This window comes from Mytilus galloprovincialis, chromosome 9 (genome assembly GCF_965363235.1).
Source record: "Mytilus galloprovincialis chromosome 9, xbMytGall1.hap1.1, whole genome shotgun sequence".
NCBI lineage: Eukaryota > Metazoa > Mollusca > Bivalvia > Mytilida > Mytilidae > Mytilus > Mytilus galloprovincialis.
In genome coordinates, this window is record NC_134846.1 from 77140204 (window position 1) to 77161263 (window position 21060).

The 21060-nt window shown below is 30.9% G+C and overlaps 1 protein-coding gene across 1 annotated transcript in view; it reads left to right on the forward strand.

The window, feature by feature from the left end:
- LOC143046000 (transmembrane channel-like protein 7) overlaps positions 1–20328 on the forward strand; it is a 37835-nt gene extending 17507 nt beyond the window's left edge. Inside the window, exons 6-17 of the mRNA XM_076218922.1 lie at positions 1298–1617; positions 2946–3090; positions 3563–3724; positions 4256–4416; positions 5907–6051; positions 6865–6962; positions 7821–7931; positions 8500–8575; positions 12156–12286; positions 14638–14805; positions 15309–15390; positions 16249–20328. Coding sequence (XP_076075037.1) covers positions 1298–1617; positions 2946–3090; positions 3563–3724; positions 4256–4416; positions 5907–6051; positions 6865–6962; positions 7821–7931; positions 8500–8575; positions 12156–12286; positions 14638–14805; positions 15309–15390; positions 16249–16359 — 1710 coding nt within the window. The 3' untranslated portion in view covers positions 16360–20328. The remainder of the gene's footprint in view (positions 1–1297; positions 1618–2945; positions 3091–3562; positions 3725–4255; positions 4417–5906; positions 6052–6864; positions 6963–7820; positions 7932–8499; positions 8576–12155; positions 12287–14637; positions 14806–15308; positions 15391–16248) is intronic.
- The last annotated feature ends 732 nt before the right edge of the window (positions 20329–21060 follow it).

Here is a 21060-nt window from a genome sequence, read left to right on the forward strand (position 1 = left end):
CAGGGGGCCAGTTTTAAAAGTAAGCAACGTTTGGAGAGGGACATATTAAAAGTGATAATATTATCTGTACATATAGCTCCAGAAGGGGCACCCCACCCTCAATCTGCCTCTGATTAATTTAATCTTGCCAATTTTTGTTTGATTCAGAAAGCTATGGCCTTTTTTTGGTATAACATAAAACTCACTTTCAACATTATGAAATAGTTTGTGTGCATTTACTGTTTCATTACTTTAAAAATATGATAAAAAATTTCATATTTATTTCTCCTGTCAATAAAAGTACCCTGTTCAACAATGAAAATACAAAAATGAAATGTCTATCAACTGCAAATTAAAAAGCAACTGCATAACAATAAATGTAATCTCATGTAAATAATTATATTGTAATTATACCTGTTATTTTGTTTTGTTTTAAAAGTGGAATTCAGCTATTTTTCTGATTTTGACAAAGCAAAGATGGAAAGAGTTATTTTCACTACATTTTCATTAATAAGTTAGACTGTTTATTGCAATGGAATTGAAGATGAGTGATTTATTGCATAATTCAGACTAACTAATGAAAAACCAAATATTTACATTAGTTCAAAGCAAATTAACAACTTAGCCATTGAGGGGAGATAACTTAAATAGTAAAATTATAAAAAGGAAAGGAACGATAGAGAAATTTTAAAATTTTACTTGTAGCAAGAAAATGAGGTCAGTGACACTGTTATTCTTTATATTTTATTAGCGCATATTTCAAAACCCAGCTTATCATACTTTATTTCAAAATCTATCTCATGAAATTTCTTTTTATTCACAGAAAAGTGTTTTTTCATGAAATCTCTTTGCACATTTGAGCAATTTTGCACGGCTTGTAGCTTGAAAAATAGCATGGTGACCCATACTTTTTTAATTATAATTTTGCGAAAAGCATGGAAAAATCTATGTTCTGACAAAGTATAAGAAAATTCTATCTGAGGAAATATCTGCCTGCAATGATCCACCTCAATTTTAATTATTGATATGTTATTAAGTGATATTATATAGAAATACCTACATGTTTTTGTTAAGCTTGTATATAATACTTTTTTTACAGGGTACTGTAATTCAGAAATTACTCTGCAATTATTATTGTGATTTTTGAAAAAAAGGACAAAAATGCATGTGAATTCTTGAAAATCTGGACATAGATATTTGTATCAGATATCAGATTGGGAGTTCTTATTTGTGCGTTTCGTAATAATTTTTGAATTTATAGTAGAATGTGGTACTTATTTGTATTTCTGTGTAACATGTATTTTGTATTCCATTACAGGGTTGGATGGAAACAAAGATCTTATTTTATGGAGCATACTTCAACAAGACAACATTTAATAAATTCAGTTCAAAGAAACATAAGTCAATAAATATAAAAATACCAACAACAAAAAGACCAAAAAGAGATGTTGGAGATGTTCTAGATAAAGAAGCTATAGTACATTATACCATAGTAGGGGAGGGGGAAGGAAACGAATCAAAGAAGTCTAATACAACAGAAGGTGAAAGTGATTATAAGCTGAATTATAATATGGGTGTGGCTTATATTTCTGCTGTTGGCGTATGTCTAATTATCAGCTTTGTCAAAGTTGTAAGAAAGTAAGTATTTGTCAATTCCTTTAAAAATATGTTGGTGCTACTATGCAATAAGTTCAAAACAACAGATTTAAAAAATAAAATTACTTTTCAGATTAGATATAATACATATAGCACTCAGTTTGTAGACTTAATAGTACTCATTATCACACCACGGGTAAATTATCAGGTTTTGATTGGTTTAAAGCCATCACGTGACTTGACCCCCTATGAGTTTCATAGGGGGTTCATGACATCACGTCTGCAGTCTATACCATTATTGATGACCTTTCTGTAACTATTGATTTTAGTAGCCATTAATTCAGTGCTGTTAGTAATGCTTATCTCATTGCTATGTACCAAGTAAATGACAATGTACTCTTGTCCCATGTGACAATTAGTGATATATAAGCTTTAACACTTTATAATAATTAAGATAGTGTAATATCATGATCAAGGCTCACAAGATGTTACCAGAATGAAAACAAAAATTAAATAAATAAATTTTGGATATTTGTCAAATGGTTTACTTTTGATGTCTGATACTGGTGATTTTTTATATGTTTTTTATATTGTACATAGGACAGACCATATTAGAATCAGACATCAGGCTTTCCAATCACATTTAACAATAGAAAGGTTATGCTAAAGACTGGAACACAGACCTTAGAAAACTTCAAGATTATTGAAAGTAGCCAGTGCTTGATTATTAACTAAAAGAAAGTAGTCAGTACTTGATTATAACCTAAAATTTGTATCCTGATACTAAATATCCCTACATGTTGACAACCATATGTCAGTTTGTTTAATCATACTTGTTCAAATAGCAATCTTTTTAAGTGTGGGCTTTAATTCATGTTCTGTAAACCAATGCATGTTTGTGGTATGATATATTCACTAATATATTATCTCACAATTGAAATTCTTGTTTTAATAGCACTTGCAAGGTAGAAAAGAGTTGAAATGTAAATTTGGAACTATACATCAGGCTGTTGGTTTCCTCATTTGAACTGTTTGGTATTTTGTCATGTCAGGACTTTTGTAGCTGGCTACGTGGTATGGACTTTGCTTATTGTTGAGGGCTGGACAGTTTTCAATAGTTACTAACATCAAGGTCATTTCTCCAGTGGATAGTTGACTCTTTGGTCTCCAGTGGATAGTTGACTCTTTGGTCTCCAATGGATAGTTGACTCATGGCTATCATACCATATCTTTCTATTTTACAAATGGAAAATCAGGTTGATCTTAGTAAAACAATAGCATGACAATGAATAATGGTTGTTTTAAGTTTATAAAAGTAACCTATCAGATTTTAATTTTTAAAGTGGTTACCTTGACTTTATTTTTTGTAGCTCAGCTAAGAATATGAAAGCCTCCTATGGTAGAGAAGGCAAGCCAGCCAAGTACAGTAGTCGTGTGTGGGCTGGATGGGATTTCTGTATTTGCAAGGAGAAACATGCTAAATCTAAAATGGCCAGTATAAGAACAGATCTTATTGTAAGTTTTTCATTAATCATTTCTGGGAAGGATAGTTGTACTGATTTCAAGACCAAGTATATGTAGGCAAGGAATGACTGTGGCTTACATTTTTGTTGCTTTGTACAGGATCTTATTACTTTACTTACATATAGATAAAGTAGTAACTATAGATGTTTGATAGGTTATGATTGCAAAGACATGGTAGGATTACTGTCAGCAAGAATATGCAAATTGCCTGTTTTGTGACTTCATAATTGCAAATTCATAGAAAATCAAGTAAATTTTAAGTCATAATTGAATTTTGACTTATGAAGAACTGAGATCAAATAAACCACACATTGATTATATAAAAAATATTAAACAGTTGGAGAAAGTATGGACTGGCTTTGAATAAGCAAAAACTTATCATCCTATATATTTATTTAGAGTAAATCAAGCTTATTATTTATAAAGTTAATTAATGCTTTCAAATATTTGTCAATTTGAATAGGCAGAAATGCTGGATACTAAAAAGAAGGACCTATGGAAAAGGAGATCTTTAACAGATAAATTGATGGTATATGGTTTAAGAATAGTCATTAATGTGTTGATCACAATCCTATTAGGACTCAGCTTAGCTGCTATATATAAAGTTACAGAGCAAATGATGCAGGTAGGTATTATATTAAAATGAACATTATGGAATCAAGAATAAAAATTCTATAAACAGATTTGCTTTTTTATAAGAGTATTTGGAAAAAAAAGTTCAATTAAGCCTTATATTTATTAGTTTGATTGTCTGTATGTTTCAGGCTGCAATTCAATATGTCTTCATCATAATGACCACCACAAATTGAACCAACATTTGCCTAAATCATACTGTAGGAGATGCTGTCAATTACGTTCAGACTAACCTTTATGATTGTCAATACCATACATGTTCAGACTAACCTTTATGATTGTCAATACCATATATGTTCAGACTAACCTTTATGATTGTCAATACCATACACAGAAATTGCATGTGTTCTTTATGCAGTTTATACCTATGTGTCAATAGAAAGTTTAAAAAAAAAGAAACATAACTTCAACCAACTAGTTTAAACTAATTGCTGCAGATTTTATCTAATTTTGATTTATGAAATAAAGAAAAAAGACTGTTCATAAATAGGAATTAACATGATATTTTGTATCTATTTTCCAGTTAAATTCCATGTACCAGTCTAAGTTGAACAGTTTAATGATAAGCTTTGCACCATACCTAACAATAACTGTACTGAATTTTGTTGTACCGAAAGTGTGTTGGAGACTGACTTTATATGAAAGCTACCTCCATGAAACTGAGATCAAAATGTCTATAACAAGGTGGGTATGACTTTTATAGTAGAAGTCTGAAAAATATCTTTTCTGGAATTTGAAGCAGTCTCAAAGGAATGTAATAAATTTATAGATTGTCAGGTATTAATTAACAGCAAGCATAACTGATCATAGATAAGGTTTTTTTATTGTGTCTGTTAAATTTATTCACAATTTCTCTAGATGCAGAGCAATGTAGAGCTTGACTTGCAGTATAAACTTAGTTCCTATAGTGGAAGACTTTGTTGTTTCTAGCTTTTTTGTTTTTGTTTATTTTACTATTGAATGGTGTCCCAGCATCTCCAAGTTGCCTTTGGGTCAGTACTATAAAAGAGGGACAAAAGATACCAAAGGGACAGTCAAACTCAGAAATCTTAAATAAACTGACAACGCCATGGGTAAAAATGAAAAAGACAAACAGACAAACAATAGTAAACATGAAACAACATAGAAAACTAAAGAATAAACAACACGAACCCCACCAAAAACTAGGGGTGGTCTCAGGTGCTCCGGAAGGGTAAGCAGATCCTGCTCCACATGTGGCACCCGTCGTGTTGCTTATGTGATAACAAATCCGGTAAATAGTCTAATTCGGTAGGTCACATTCATGAAAGGGAAGGGGATGATTTCAACTTCACCATTTGGAACTCTTGATTTAATAGCTTCCTTGTGAGCAGAAACCCTCTATCAAGAAAATCATGATAGGAAATGCAAACACAGGAATATCGTATCAATTGGGAGATATATACACTGTATGCAGGTGCTGCTGGAATGTTGCTACTTAGAAATGGAAAGTTCACAATGGAAAGCTGAAATCATCTCTTTTGTTGTAAAGTTTTGTTTTCAACTGACCCGCTTTGTCAATTTCTAGATGTAAGTCAAGATATGAAGCTGACTTAACTGTATCTGTAGTATCCTTTATCTCTAGTTCGATGGGATAGATGCGTTCCACATAATCACCAAATTTTGAATTATTTAGTGAAAGAACATCATCTTTATAGCGGAAAGTAGAGTTAAAGGATATTGCTAACTTCTTGTCTTCCTTCCTAAGAAGTTTCTGCATGAAGTCAGCTTCATACTAATAAAGAAACAAGTTGGGAAGTAGAGGGGCACAGTTTGTTCCCATTGGAATGCCGAAAGTCTGTTGAAAAACACGTCCTCAGAACGTAACAAATATGTTGTCAATCAAGAAATCAACCATCTTGATAATATCAGTTTCAGAGAAATTTATGTTTGAATCAGAGTGATCCTTTACAAAGTAGGATTTATCCCTCCCTAAGACAAGATACTTGTATCTGCGGTGGCCATTCTTTTTTATGAAGCAAAGCAATACCAACTCTTCTAATTCGTCTTTTAGTTTGGAATGTGGAATACTTGTGTAAAGAGTAGAAAAGTCAAATGTTTTAATACTGTTACAAGATGAAAGATTATGGCTGAAATTGATACAAATTGTTTGTAACATGTTTAGTATTTTTAAAATGTTTTTTTGTTTCATGCAGAGCCATTCTGTTACGATTAGCATCACCCATGGTTCTGTTAGCATCTATATATGTAGAAATAATAAATGTTGACACACCTCCTGTCTGTGGAAATAAAAGATGGGAGGACAGTTCATCTGGACTTACTAAAAAAATTGTAATAAAGGTAAGATCAAGTTTGTAAAAAAATGTTTTTTTACATGCTTATTATTCTGAAGAATTGATATCCTGGTTGGTGTACAAAAACTGGCATATGATACATCAAATTCAAGAGATTTGCTTCATTAAGCTGGCTTCATAGTATATAGTTTGAATATTTTTCTGCTATTTGATAATTAAATTCATGAAAATTGTCCTAGAAGACATTAATTGTTGTCACATTTAAATAAACTGAGGTAGATGTCACATTTAAATATGAAAGCCTTGGTGTAGTGGTTAGTGCATCGGACAACTAACACAAAGGTTCCTGGTTCAACTTCTGTTCCTGGATGAAAATTTCAGGGACTGAATTTTCTGCTCTCCCTTGACACCATATGCGAGTATAGTCTTGAGGAAATGATGATAGTCCGTCGGAAAAGGAAGACAAAAGGCTGACCCGTGTTAAGAGAGAGCCATATCTCTTGCACGTAAAAGACACCCTTGTAGATTTCGAAAAAGAGCAGGCTAATGACGCTACATGGCAGCACTCGCACCCACAAAGAGGAAAGGGATTAATATAAGTTGCAAAACTTGTTTCCCAATCCACTATAAATAAATATGTTTAAACTAATACTGAGCTGTTATATGATACTAGAAAAAAGGAAGTGTCAGAATGTATGAATTTTATACATCATGCAAAACTTTATCAGCTGTTCTTAAAAATAACAAATATGAAAGAAAATGTGTTTCTTTGCTATTTTTTTACAATGATATCCTTTTTCCTTTCACTTTTTATGTGTATTTATTTTATTTATACGATTTTTCTTCTATTTATTTTTAGTGTTGGGAAAACTACATAGGACAACAGTTGTACAGATTAGCTCTTATGGATTTGATTGTTACTACTTTTGTTATATTTTGTGGAAATTTTCCTAGAAAGTAAGTTTATCTGTTATTTCTTAATTATATTCATATTCATATTCTTTCATATTCATTTTCATATTCCTTCATAATTATATTCATATTAATATTCATATTCATATTCATATTCATATTCATATTCATATTCATATTCATACAGTGATTTGACCACTTAATTTAGTTGTGTTAACCAGTTAAAAGTTTTATTAGATTTTGAATACATTTAAGGTAGTTTGCTGCTCAGTTTAAAAAAAAATAGTTTTCCATGACACTAGTATATATTTAAAGGGTTTAATTGCGGAATCAAAAAAGCAAAAAAATATAGGGGTCAATGTGCTTGATTTCGAGATATTAGCCATTCGTAATTTTGGCGGAAAATGTTCTCACTTGATTTTTCATAGCTTTATCATTGACCAGTTAAAGTTCTCAAAAACTATTAAAAATTAAATAAGATTTTATAAGACTTTTAGAAATGGCTTATAATTATACATGTAAAAGATTTATAAAAAGAAAAATGGGGATTTCATTGGCAAAATTGTTTAAAGCATTCAAATGGATAAAACCAGGGGATTTCAAAAATCTGACAAAATTTCCAAAACATGACAAGCAAACATCCTCAAGATTTATTTAAGCATTTTTAAACAATTGATCTACTGTTTTCAGTATAAAAAAAATATGTGATCTATGTGTAAGATACTTTTAAATTGTAAAAAAACTGGTTGTGGTATGATTGCCAATGAGAAATTTCCACCAGAATTTGTTAATTTGATTGAAAAAGATGTTTCATCAAATTATGTTCACTTGATTAAAATATGTGTTTATTTGACTTGATATTTTTAAACAATACGCATATGTGTGCCCTTTTTTCAATTTTAGGTTGATCTATGACAGATGGAAAAGCTTCAAAATTGTAAAGTTTTTGGGAGAACAAGAATTTGATTTACCAAGAAATGTTGTTGATTTAGTTTATTCTCAATACTTATGTTGGTAAGTGTGTATAAATGAAAAATTATCTTCAATTTTGAAATAACAAAGAATCTGGAATGAGTGGTAGACAGAGTCCTATCCTAGTGTTTTGCAGTTACATTGTAAAAGTTTCATGTAAACAATAGCATTCAACAAACAAATCAAATTGTGTGATCAGATTGTGTGTGTCTTTCCTGTTCCTAGATATAAATAGACTCTGTAGTTTCATAATTGAAGACCTCATCAAAAGTTACCATTGTTGATTGTGAAAGAAAACTATTCACAAATTTATTTAGGAGACGCTTTTTCCTCCTGGTTTTTGAAGTCCTTCACCTAAAGTTTGTAGACATATTCTCATTACCAATATTAACCTGATTTCATTGCATGGTTAGTGAAATTAGTTTTTATTTTTTTATTCTTTTGACCTTGAAAATATTTAACACTTTTCAATATGAGCTACTTATTTAGTGTGATTATTTTTCCCAGGATGATTAGAACATAACAGGGTGTTGTATAAATGTCCGTCAAAAAGCCTTTTCATACATAATATTACTTATTTCTATTTACAAATTGTTTCTTTTATTTTTAGGTTGGGAATGTTTTTCTGTCCATGGATACCATTGATGACAGCTCTCAAATGTTTTATTTTATTTTATTTGAAAAAGGTACTTATCACTATTTTGTGTCTTTTTCCTTTGATTTTTTTCTATGATATTTTTTTTATATCTTTCACTTGAGGTAGAAGATTATCTCATATTTTCTCAGTCATTAGAAAGAGAATGTATGATGTCATAAGCCTATGTCAGGAAAGCAGTGATAAACAGATTATCTATGGTCTTTCAAGGATGTTTCTCAGCTATTGTCCTTTGATGAGATTGTAGCTGAAATACATCCTTTTGTTTGAAATGCCATCAACAATATATAAATATTTAAAACAATAATAAATAACAGGCTTTTATTTGAACTTGGAATTATTTTTAATTATGGAATTTGCTTGATTTCTTGTTATTGAAATTTTTAATAAATTCCATGTTTATTCTGTACCGAAATGCTCTGTGCTGCACACAGCACTTTCTATTACAAAGAAAATAGTATATTTTCAATAGAATGTACTGTGCCGCACACAACACTATCTAACCAAAATACATTGCATGGAAAGTGTTATTAACCGCTCAAAAGATTATGATACCAAATAAACTTGGAATTTATTAAAAATTTTGAACACAAGAAATTATGCAAATTCCATAATTGAAAATAATTCCATGTTCAATTAATAGCCTGTTAGATGATTTAACACAAAATTTATATGTTGAGCAGCACTTGAACACACATGTGAGGGGATGGATGACATGTGCACTATATGTTACTCTTGGTATAAAACAAGGAGTTCTTGAATTAACTGTCTTCATTGAATTTTTTTGACTTCTAAGGCTGACTTATAAAAATAATTATGCCGAAATAAAATCAGGCTGATTTGTGTGTTTTTGTCTGTCCAGAAAAGATTTATTCAACTCTTTATTAAATAAACGGACTCCGATATAAAAGTCAACAATAATTCTATTAATGGTAATAAAAACAAAGAAAAACTAAGGGGTCCATCAAAAACAACCTTTGACAACAACATCAAAAAAGATAAAAATAGCAAAATTATTAGAAAATTATAGTATGTTAGTACAGTCGTCCGCCATAAGTATTCGTAAAACAAAATGACCACCATTCAATGTAAATCTGCACATGAAAAAAATTGGACTATTGAACAAGTAACAAAATAAAATAATCCTACCTTAATATTACTTAATGTTTCCTTTGTTCCTCATTACTCGTAACATCCTTCTAGGAATGCTGTTATACAATGATTTCAGGTAAGTAACAGTTAATTTGTCCCATACGTCACGAATTTCACACTGGGACTTTGGTATTATTTATGTTCTGAGTACGTTTTTGCAGTTTCCTTTTTAATACCCACCAACAATTCTCAATAATATTGAGGTCCAGACTCTGAGCTGGCCAGTTCATGCTTTTTAGACCCGTTTCCCTACAAAAATCTTGAACAGATCGGGCTCGATGGACGGGGGCATTATCATCTTGAAAAACGTAGTTATTATCTGGAAAATGACTAACAACCACTGGCCACAAATTATTGTCAATAATGTCAATGTATTTTAAGGCATTTATGTTCCCTTCAACATCAGTAATAGTTCCAACACCATGGTAAGTGATGCATCCCCAGATCATTAAACTATACTTGCGCTGAGATGGAGGGCAAATACAATCCGTCAGCCACTCTTATCCGACCTTTCTCCAGACACTGACACGAGAATCCTGCCCAATGACTACCTTGCACTCATCACTGAATATCACTTTACTCCAGTGTGCATTAACAGTTTTATGTAAATTCCCCCTGCAATATGCCACTTGTTTTTTCTTGTTGACTTCACGGATACAATTTTTTTTCCTTACTGACCGCTTGTGGAACCCATCAGAATGTAATTTACGTTCAACATTTCGTTTAGAGAAAGGTCCATCAATTCTCTCATTAAAAGTATTAGTAATTTTAGATAAAGATTTATGGCGATGTTTTTTTACACAATGGAAAAGTTTTCTCATGTCCCTGGATTTGGTCTGCCTGTTCTACGAATGTTTTCTATATTACCCCGGTGCTCATACCTCTTCAAAAAACTGTAAACAGTACTCTGTTTAATGCCTGTCAATTTGACGATATTACTTTTTCTGTAACCTGCATCATTTAATGCAGCAAGACTTTTCCCTTGCGACCCATTTTGTTTACATTGGCTACAACGCCTCTGACGTCATCACGCACGTGTCACATGACAACCACATGATCATCTATATATAGATTCATTGCCATCCCGATTGTGACATGGAGACGACGATCAAATCTTGTTCACCCTTCCGTGACGTGACCGCCATTGTTGATTTACGAATACTTATGGCGGAGTACTGTATGTACAAAAAAACGAAAATTCCACTTAAAATAAAACACATAATTGGGATTGATGTACAAGAGTACACTGTCTAATCCTATCAACAGGACAAGCCATTCTAATTTTAAATCCTGTTATTCATGGTGCATCCTCAGGCTTATTTCCTTTTTCATATGAGTCAATTTTATGTTCACTCAAAATTTTATTGCTGTCCTGTCAACATTTCAAAAGTTGACTGCATTTGAAGCAGGTTTTTGTCGAGCCTGCAACTTTTGTTGCAGAAAGCTCGACATAGGGATAGTGATCGGGCGGCGGCTACGGCGGCGGCGGCGTTAGCTCACTTCTTAAAAGCTTGATATTTTAGAAGGTGGAAGACCTGGATGCTTCATACTTTGTAATAGATGCCTCATGTTACGAAGTTTCCGTCAGTCACATGTCCAATGTCCTTGACCTCATTTTCATGGTTCAGTGACCACTTGAAAAAAAAGTTCAGATTTTTTGTAATGTTGAATTCTCTCTTATTATAAGTAATAGGATAACTATATTTGGTATGTGCGTACCTTGCAAGGTCCTCATGCCCGTCAGACAGTTTTCACTTGACCTCAACCTCATTTCATGGCTCAGTGAACAAGGTTAAGTTTTGGTGGTCAAGTCCATATCTCAGATACTATAAGCAATAGGGCTAGTATATTCGGTGTATGGAAGGACTGTAAGGTGTACATGTCCAACTGGCAGGTCTCATCTGACCTTGACCTCATTTTCATGGTTCAGTGGTTATAGTTAAGTTTTTGTGTTTTGGTCTGTTTTTCTCATACTTTATGCAATAGGTCTACTATATTTGTTGTATGGAATGATTGTAAGGTGAACATGTCTAGCGGACAGATGTCATCTGACCTTGACCTCATTTTCATGGTTCATTGCTCAGTGTTAAGTTTTTTTGTTTTGGTCTATTTTTCTTAAACTATGAGTATTAGGTCAACTATATTTGTTTTATGGAAGCATTGTTAGCTGTACATGTCAGCCTGGCAAGGTTCATCTGACCTTGACCTCATTTTCATGGTTCATTGGTCTTTGTTTAGTTATCTTGGTTAATGTAACGTTTATGTGACAGTTGTAATAAAGCTTTATACTTAGGACTATCAACATAATATCAATGATTAGTAAAGAAGGCGAGACATTTCAGTGTGTGCACTCTTGTTTAAAGAAATATTACAGGTTTTTCTTAACAAGACAGAATATTGTTATTCTCGTGCTAGGATTACCACATACATTGAACCTATCCTGGTGGTTTATATTTCAGTTAACATTAGTACATAATTGTCGTCCAGAAGACCGTCCATACAGAACATCCCGGTCAATATCATTATTTATGACCGTACTGTTGTGGTCATATATGTTAGCTGTTGTACCATTAGTATATGTTATTAAATCGTAAGTATTGTTAAAAAATAGAATGCAGTGAAAATTTCTTGAAAATTGGCGGAGAAATGAGCTAAAATATTCTTTTGGTTTAATAATTTAAAATTTGTATGAAATAGATATGTCGGGAAAATGAATGACTACTGTCCCCATACTGTAATAAAAAGGGATTTTAAGTAGAAAACCATAGAGCGACACTCAAAAGACTACAGAATAGACATTGAATTGTCAAAATGTGTTCAATCTGGTCTCAATCACTAAACCAAAAAAAAAAAAAAGGATGGTCAGACAATTAATCTATATCCAGCTTGCTTTAATTGTTAAAACTGTCTAAAGGAGTGGGAAAAGACCAGTTATAGAAAGAATAACAGATAATCAGGTTTTCTGCGCACAGATAGTATAGAATATCAGTGGCTTGATACAATGTGAAGCTTATTTTGTTTGTTTATATGCTCACTTACCAAATAGGTACAATTGTTCGCAGCTTATATTTTGCAATATAAATGGGTAGAAAACCCAAAAATCTGTACTTTTGGTATTGGAAAAAAATGTCAAAAGACAGACAGGTATACTTTAATATTCTTGTCAATGATAAATTATTGCAGGGTTATGAAAATCACATTATGTATTGCAACCAGGTAGGGAAAAAGTTACATTGACAATATGATAATAAAAATGGATAATTAATTTCAGGATTTTTAAAAAATGGATAATTAATTTCAGGATTTTAAAAAAGGTAAAAGTATTTGTTTGGAAGACTTCACATTCCAGTTCAGTTGAGCATGATTTTTCACAAAGCTGTTCAATGCATGTCTTTGTTAACTATATTTATGTTTCATGAATGATATGTTATTTAGGGAACGTGCCTATGCTTTTAGATACCTGTATTAGATTCATCCTTAAAAGATCTACCTTAGTTTTGTAAGAGTTGATATCATCTTTTACTACAATTAAATTCAGACATGGAACTTTTTTTATCTGTATCTGATCAGTGTAAAATCAGAAGCCCAATTTTCACAAGAATGACGTTTATTTTTTTAAATTATGAGGTTAAATTGGATTAAATTTCAGTTTGGAGATGTTTAAACAGTAGGATACTTAAACGAATTACTGCACACTTTAAAACAAATTACTGCACACTTTAGTATACTTCAAAAAGTTACTGCACACTTCAAATTTTTGTTTCTCAATATTCTATTTCAAGGTTCTTTTTCTGTTACATGAAATATCAAAGTTCACCTTGATCTATAAAGGACTGATTATAAACCTTTTTGCTTTAGATTGAAATATATTAAAGATTTCTTTTCCATCTTTAAAGATTTGTTTTTGAAAGAGGAGATATTTTTTAATACAAATGCACATATATCTCTACCAAATGAGGAGGAAGTCATTGAACTTGAAATTCTACTGAAGTTCTGCCTACACTTCAATTCAACTCTGACCATTCTGTGCTATTTGTTGGGTGTTTTATGTGTGTGCATGTATTGTGTTACATTTTGCCTGAACACTCTCATCTGAATTTCTCAATTTTTTAAGTAAAAAAAATGAAGATAAGGAGTCTTTTTTTCGATTCCGTTTTACAAGATAAAAATTGAACCAAAACATCTAAAATATAATGTTGGAAAGATTCCAATATTTGTTAGCTCCAAATTAGATGTAGATATAGAGCAGTATCAACATCTAAATGGTTCTGGACATTAGAAAAAAGATTCAAGGTCATTTAACATTTGATACAAGGGTCAACTGAAATGTATCTTTCAAGAATTTCAATTGATTTCTGCAGTTAAGGTGGTACCCAACACTTTAACTAAAATTAATTTGACTCGTTTAATTTTCTTAAAATTTTGACAAAGTATTTTCTTTGACCCTTTTACAAAAATATAAACATTTCAAAAAATTTGAACCAACCGTTTTATCAGAAAAATTACACTGGTTATATAGCAGTTTGACAAACACTTATTTTGATCATTGAGAAGCTTGACATTCCCTTTACAACACAACGTAATTAAAACGTTTAGCTGATTTTACAGAGTTATCTCCCTGTAGTGTTAGGTACCACCTTAAGTCACGTTAAGGTTTCCTTTTATAAAAATGATTTGCAGGTGTCCTGATAATACTGTAAACCAACTGAAATTCATGAGTGATTTATTTTTCAACTTTCACAAATAGAAAAATTATGCTTATATAAATCGTCGTGAACATGTTAAACTTGGATCTTTCCTTATTTAACTACATTTTATGGATTTGAAAATTGTGAAAGGACTAAAAGTAAAAAAAAAGTACCAGATATTAAGATTGGGTTACAGTTTATGATTAATCCATAATGTGCTGTGATATAATTGTAATGTTCACATATTTTACAGATTACAACCAAGCCAAAGTTGTGGACCTTACAGACTATACAATGGAGAGTCTACTGTTATATTTGATTCCATTAAATTTCAAGTCATAACATGGCCAAACTGGATTCAAAATTTCCTTTCCTATTTGTTCAGTGTTGGTTTTTGGTCCATTGTTATTGCCATACTGATGTGAGTTATTCTTATATCACAATATTGGTTTCATATTGCCAAATATTACTTTGAAACTAATAACTGAACCGGTTTATTAATAGTGTTCTCCCCACAAAATTCATACAGCATCCTGGTAAACCGTGAATTTTAAAATATCTTATTTCTTGGAATTATAGCATCACATCTATAACAATATCTATAGCATAATTATCTCAGATAGCAACACATCTATAACAATATCTATAGCATAATTATCTCAGAATTTTTGAGGTTTTGCCATTGTATGCATACAAGCCTATAGACAATTGATACATCATTGAACAAGTTAATTCATGGTTTATCTTTAAACAGATATCCACAGTAATATATCATGCTCAGATCATCAGAATGATAATGATGGATGCTATTTATTTTATATCTTCAAGACAAGAAACTGTTTGATATGGCCCAATATTAAAGTATTGTCTGTTTTGATTTTTAAGAATTTGTATTATTTGAGAAGACAATGTTGCTTTTTTCAGAGTAGGATGTACTTCTTCATGGATAATATTTGTCAATGGTTTAAAGACAAAACAAAAATATCTGTCAAATGAGTTATATTGGGTATGTATTATATAAAACCGGGTACAAATAATTTTATCTACCTTATATACATTTCTATGAATATGATTGGTTAAAAGGAACTGTGCGGAGACCGTGAATATTCCATAGTAGGTTAGTAGGCAGGGCTTATTTCAATACATGGTTATGGTGTTGTTGCATCCCTTTAAAAACCACAATCTTAAAGGTGTCAACAGATGAAGAAATTGTTAATGAACGAATGAAATAAATTCATAAAATACATTTATAGCTAACAAGTTGTTATTGTTGGCATTGTTTTTGTATAGACAAAGTAGGTTCTGAATACTTGATCACTTTGATAAGCCACTTGTCTAAATACCACAAGATAGTCAGTAAGATAAATTTGTTACATAGTGTGCTAGTGATCTAATACAATATATATGGGGTCAATAAATGCCACATGTAGATCTGATCTTCACTCTTAGCCCATATGGAATTTACTGTATTTATTGTATTAGGTCACTATGTATCTTATAATATTGGGTAAGTATCATTGTGTATATTGTAAGGTTGTAAGTGGAATGATGTTTGGAGGTGAAGGAGGAAACATTAGTTTTTGTCCATTAAAACAATTCCACCTAGTTTCAATATAGCTACCTTTAAAATATTGAAAGTGAATATCATTTTATATTTGCACAGTGCAACCTGCCTAATCCAATACCTGAGTATTCCAACATCCTACTTTAAGCGACACATTTTGTGGTCCCCCAGTAAGTTGAATAAGACAGGTTACACTGTATATTTTAAACATTTGCATATAAAAAAAAAATACTTGTAAGTGACATTTAATGTTGAAACTGACGTTTTTATTTCATTCTTATTTTATTTTCAATTGAACAGGAAGCTAAAGATAAAAACTATTTGATAAGGTTGTTAAAGGAAGAGAAAGATACAGTAGAAACTCTCTATGAACAATATGCAGCAATAGGGAAACGAGAATCTCATTGCTGATAGTGAAACCTCTCAATGCACAGTATGCAGCAATAGGGAATTAAAAATCTAATTGTTGACCGTGAAACCTCTCTACGAACAGTATGCAGCTATAAGGAATTGAGAATCTGAATTAATTGTTGATAGTGAAACCACTCTACGAACACTATTCAGTAATGTGATATTCAGACCACAATTGTTGATAATCAGAGCTCTGTGTTTAAATCATTCAGCATTAGTTGTACCAGCAGCATTATTTACCCATCCACAGTTCAAGTTCCTAATGCTGTCTACAGAATGTACCAGTAGAATAAAAGCATTGGAAATTATACCATAACATTAAATAAATACTTCACAAGTTATTAAGGATGTTGAATTACCTTTCCAAAGTGATTGGAGCATGCTATATTAGTATAAAGCTGTTAATAATAGTTAGCAAGATTTTTATGAACTAGTTATTTATTAAATAAATTGATTCAGATAACTTATATATATATATGTTGAGGCTTAAAGTGTGTTTTTTTTTTTGGCACTTCAATAATCGGAACAATTTTGTGATACAACTGCATTATTATGTTATGGTGCTTAAGAGATGTTTAAATAGTAGTCCTTCTTATAAGACCATCACAGCCTATGTTATTAGACATTATAAAGGAAACTTTTTGAAATGGGTTGCAACGCATACAAAATCAATGCAGTTTTGTGTAAAAATGGGTTGTTAAATTATTGCCCCATTTGAGAATGGTCTTATAAGAGAAAAACTATAATGGAAAGAAGATCTGCTTTGTTATGTTTGTATTTATTGGGGAGGGGGTTTGATATATTTATCTGGTATTTTTTACATGATTTTTTTTTTTTGGGGGGGGGGGGGTTGTGTTATCCTCCATACATTTATTATTTGTTTGGATTTTTTCCCTATATTTTCAAAGGTAGGCTTTCTAATGACAAACGTGTACTATTAGATTTCAATTAGTTTAAAAGTGCCATTGAAGTCTTATCTCCAAAGTATTCTTTTGTAAATTAGTGATGAAAGGTTGTTTAAAATTGTTAGTAACTCAACAATGTTTTAAGTCTTGTTCAGTATTATTAAGATCTGATACAGATGTTATGGTTGTATAAGTGATAATAAGATAGATGTTGTGATGATTGTATAAGTGATATTAAAATATATGTTGTGATGATTGTATAAGTGATATTAAAATATAGTCAACTATTTATTTTTATACTAAGTATACATTGTGTTGTATTGATATAAGAGAAGGCTGTTCTTTATATCTTGCTTGTATTTTTTGTGTTTTTGTTTTTATAATTATCAACGAGTTTTTTATATCTTGCTTGTTTTTTTTTGTGTTTGTGTTTTTATAATTATCAACTACTTAAGATACTTATTTATAATACTTTTTTGCTTTTATTTTTTTGAAGGTTTTTTTTTCTTTAATTAAATGAATTTGTCAGTTTCCCACATAAGATAAATTAATTATCCTAGGTGTTTCTGATAGCGCTTGACTGCATGTGGATAGTTGATAATGCCCACTCTGGTGCTATTTTTGTTAAGTAATTTCTAAAAGTCATTGATTTACCATAAGTCTTGTGCTAGAAGTTGTCAGTTACTTGTTGAAAATGTGATGTTATACTATGGTTTCAGAAAAAGGGTGAAGGTTTGGTACCATTAAAACATTTAATCTGACTGCAAATGTTTGCACCTGTCCTAAGTCAGGAATCTGATGTACAGTAGTTGTCGTTTGTTTACGTAATTTATATGTGTTTCTCGTTTCTTGTTTTTTATTTAGATTAAATTGTTGGTTTCCTGTTTGAATGGTTTTACACTATAATTTTATGGCCCTTTATAGCTTGTTGTTCGGTGTGAGTAAAGGCTCCATGTTGAAGGCCGTACCTTGACCTATAATGGTTTACTTTTATAAATTGTTATTTGGATGGAGAGTTGTCTCATTGGCACTCATACCACTTCTTCCTATATCTATCTACCATTCATGATTTTTAACTGACATTTTTATTTTAGAAGTTGTCACTATTTTACATTGTCCATCTGTTCATCCAACACATATTTCTATCACACTTTTCTAACAGAACAGAATTACCTCATCTTTTGTCAGCAGCTTGACATGGATAAGTTGTAAGATGTGGGTAATTATCAGATCTGTCAGAGATCTATATTTTATTTGCCAACATTTAGAATTTTCAAAAGAATGAACTTAAATATTCCGTCGCACTTTGTGTAGTACTTAGGAACAAAAACAGAAGGACTTCATATTTAGTCCAGTGCTTGGCAGTCATTAGTTGTAAGAATGTGTTTATGGGACACATATTAAGCCCCACTTGCATATTATGTTATAAAGAAACATAACTAAAAAACTGTAAAAGTGAGTCAGTGAACGTGATCTGTGTTTTATGGTTATAAACATTGTGTATCAGCTCATAACATTTGGTTGATGCAAACAAAAGTGATAGAACAAAAACAAATTTTTGGACATACAAATGGTTAGATGGACAAGGGTGACACTTATTGCTATCTTCTCCTAGCAGCTGGGACATGAAAAAAAAACAGAACTCTGAAAGGAGCAATTGGTGCATCTTAATTAAGATATGGAAAATTGTGATTTTCTAGACTGTTTGAAAAAATATAACAAAATCATACCATATTTTTCTTTGTTTTTTTTCATATCCAGACACAAGTTTTCTCTCAAACAATCTTTGATTATAGTCTTAGATAATCCTTTTGAAGTAAATAGGTCAATTCACATTCTTAAAACTCATTCTTTTCTGAAACATAAAACATAGAGGAGTGAATAGAAATCCCTAATTTTATGATAAACAATTTAGACCAAACTCAACCTGTATATTTTTATTTTCATGACAAAATAAATTATAAACATTATGGAGAGAAATATACATACTGCAAGAGGTTATTCCTATCCCTTTAATTTTCTCTTTTTATGATGCATTCCAAATAGTGGCATTACAGAATGTGTGTTACCACTTGTTATTTTATAAGAATGCATTCTATTTACATTGTATGGGCATTGATAAATTGTTTAATATTTTCAATGTACTTTATGTATATATTCTTTAAAGAAAATTTCAAATTTTAGTCTTTACATGCTTGGTTGATGACATGTACATAAAGTTTTGCAATTTCAATATGCCTAGCATTGATAATGGGATTTGCCATTTCCGAAAATGCCATCACATTGTATTATGCATTAGAGATATGAATATTCCATCTTTTTGTGGTGCATTCCAAATAATGGCATTCTTAAGTATGTAATATTCCTTTGTATTACTTGTTAAGATACAAACCAAATAGAGGCATTCTAATAAAATTAACGGTACCAATTTTCTTGCACCAGATGCACATTTCGACAATATATGTCTCTTCAATCTAAAGTATGTAATATTCCTTTGTATTACTTGTTAAGATACAAACCAAATAGAGGCATTCTAAAGTATGTAATATTCATTTGTAACAAACCAAATAGAGGCATTCTAAAGTATGTAATATTCATTTGTAACAAACCAAATAGAGGCATTCTAAAGTATGTAATATTCATTTGTAATAAACCAAAAAGAGGCATTCTAAAGTATGCAATATTCATTTGTAACAAACCAAATAAAGGCATTCTAAAGTATGCAATATTCATTTGTAACAAACCAAATAGAGGCATTCTAAAGTATGTAATATTCATTTGTAACAAACCAAATAGAGGCATTCTAAAGTATGTAATATTCATTTGTAACAAACCAAATAGAGGCATTCTAAAGTATGCAATATTCATTTGTAACAAACCAAATAGAGGCATTCTAAAGTATGTAATATTCATTTGTAACAAACCAAATAGAGGCATTCTAAAGTATGTAATATTCATTTGTAACAAACCAAATAGAGGCATTCTAAAGTATGTAATATTCATTTGTAACAAACCAAATAGAGGCATTCTAAAGTATGCAATATTCATTTGTAACAAACCAAATAGAGGCATTCTAAAGTATGTAATATTCATTTACAATATTCATTTGTATCAAACCAAATAAAGGCATTCTAAAGTATGCAAAATTCATTTGTAACAAACCAAATAGAGGCATTCTAAAGTATGTAATATTCATTTGTAACAAACCAAATAGAGGCATTCTAAAGTATGTAATATTCATTTGTAACAAACCAAATAGAGGCATTCTAAAGTATGCAATATTCATTTGTAACAAACCAAATAGAGGCATTCTAAAGTATGTAATATTCATTTGTAACAAACCAAATAGAGGCATTCTAAAGTATGCAATATTCATTTGTAACAAACCAAATAGAGTCATTTGTAACAAACCAAATAGAGGCATTCTAAAGTATGCAATATTCATTTGTAACAAACCAAATAGAGGCATTCTAAAGTATGTAATATTCATTTGTAACAAACCAAATAGAGGCATTCTAAAGTATGTAATATTCATTTGTAACAAACCAAATAGAGGCATTCTAAAGTATGCAATATTCATTTGTAACAAACCAAATAGAGGCATTCTAAAGTATGCAATATTCATTTGTAACAAACCAAATAGAGGCATTCTAAAGTATGTAATATTCATTTGTAACAAACCAAATAGAGGCATTCTAAAGTATGTAATATTCATTTGTAACAAACCAAATAGAGGCATTCTAAAGTATGTAATATTCATTTGTAACAAACCAAATAGAGGCATTCTAAAGTATGT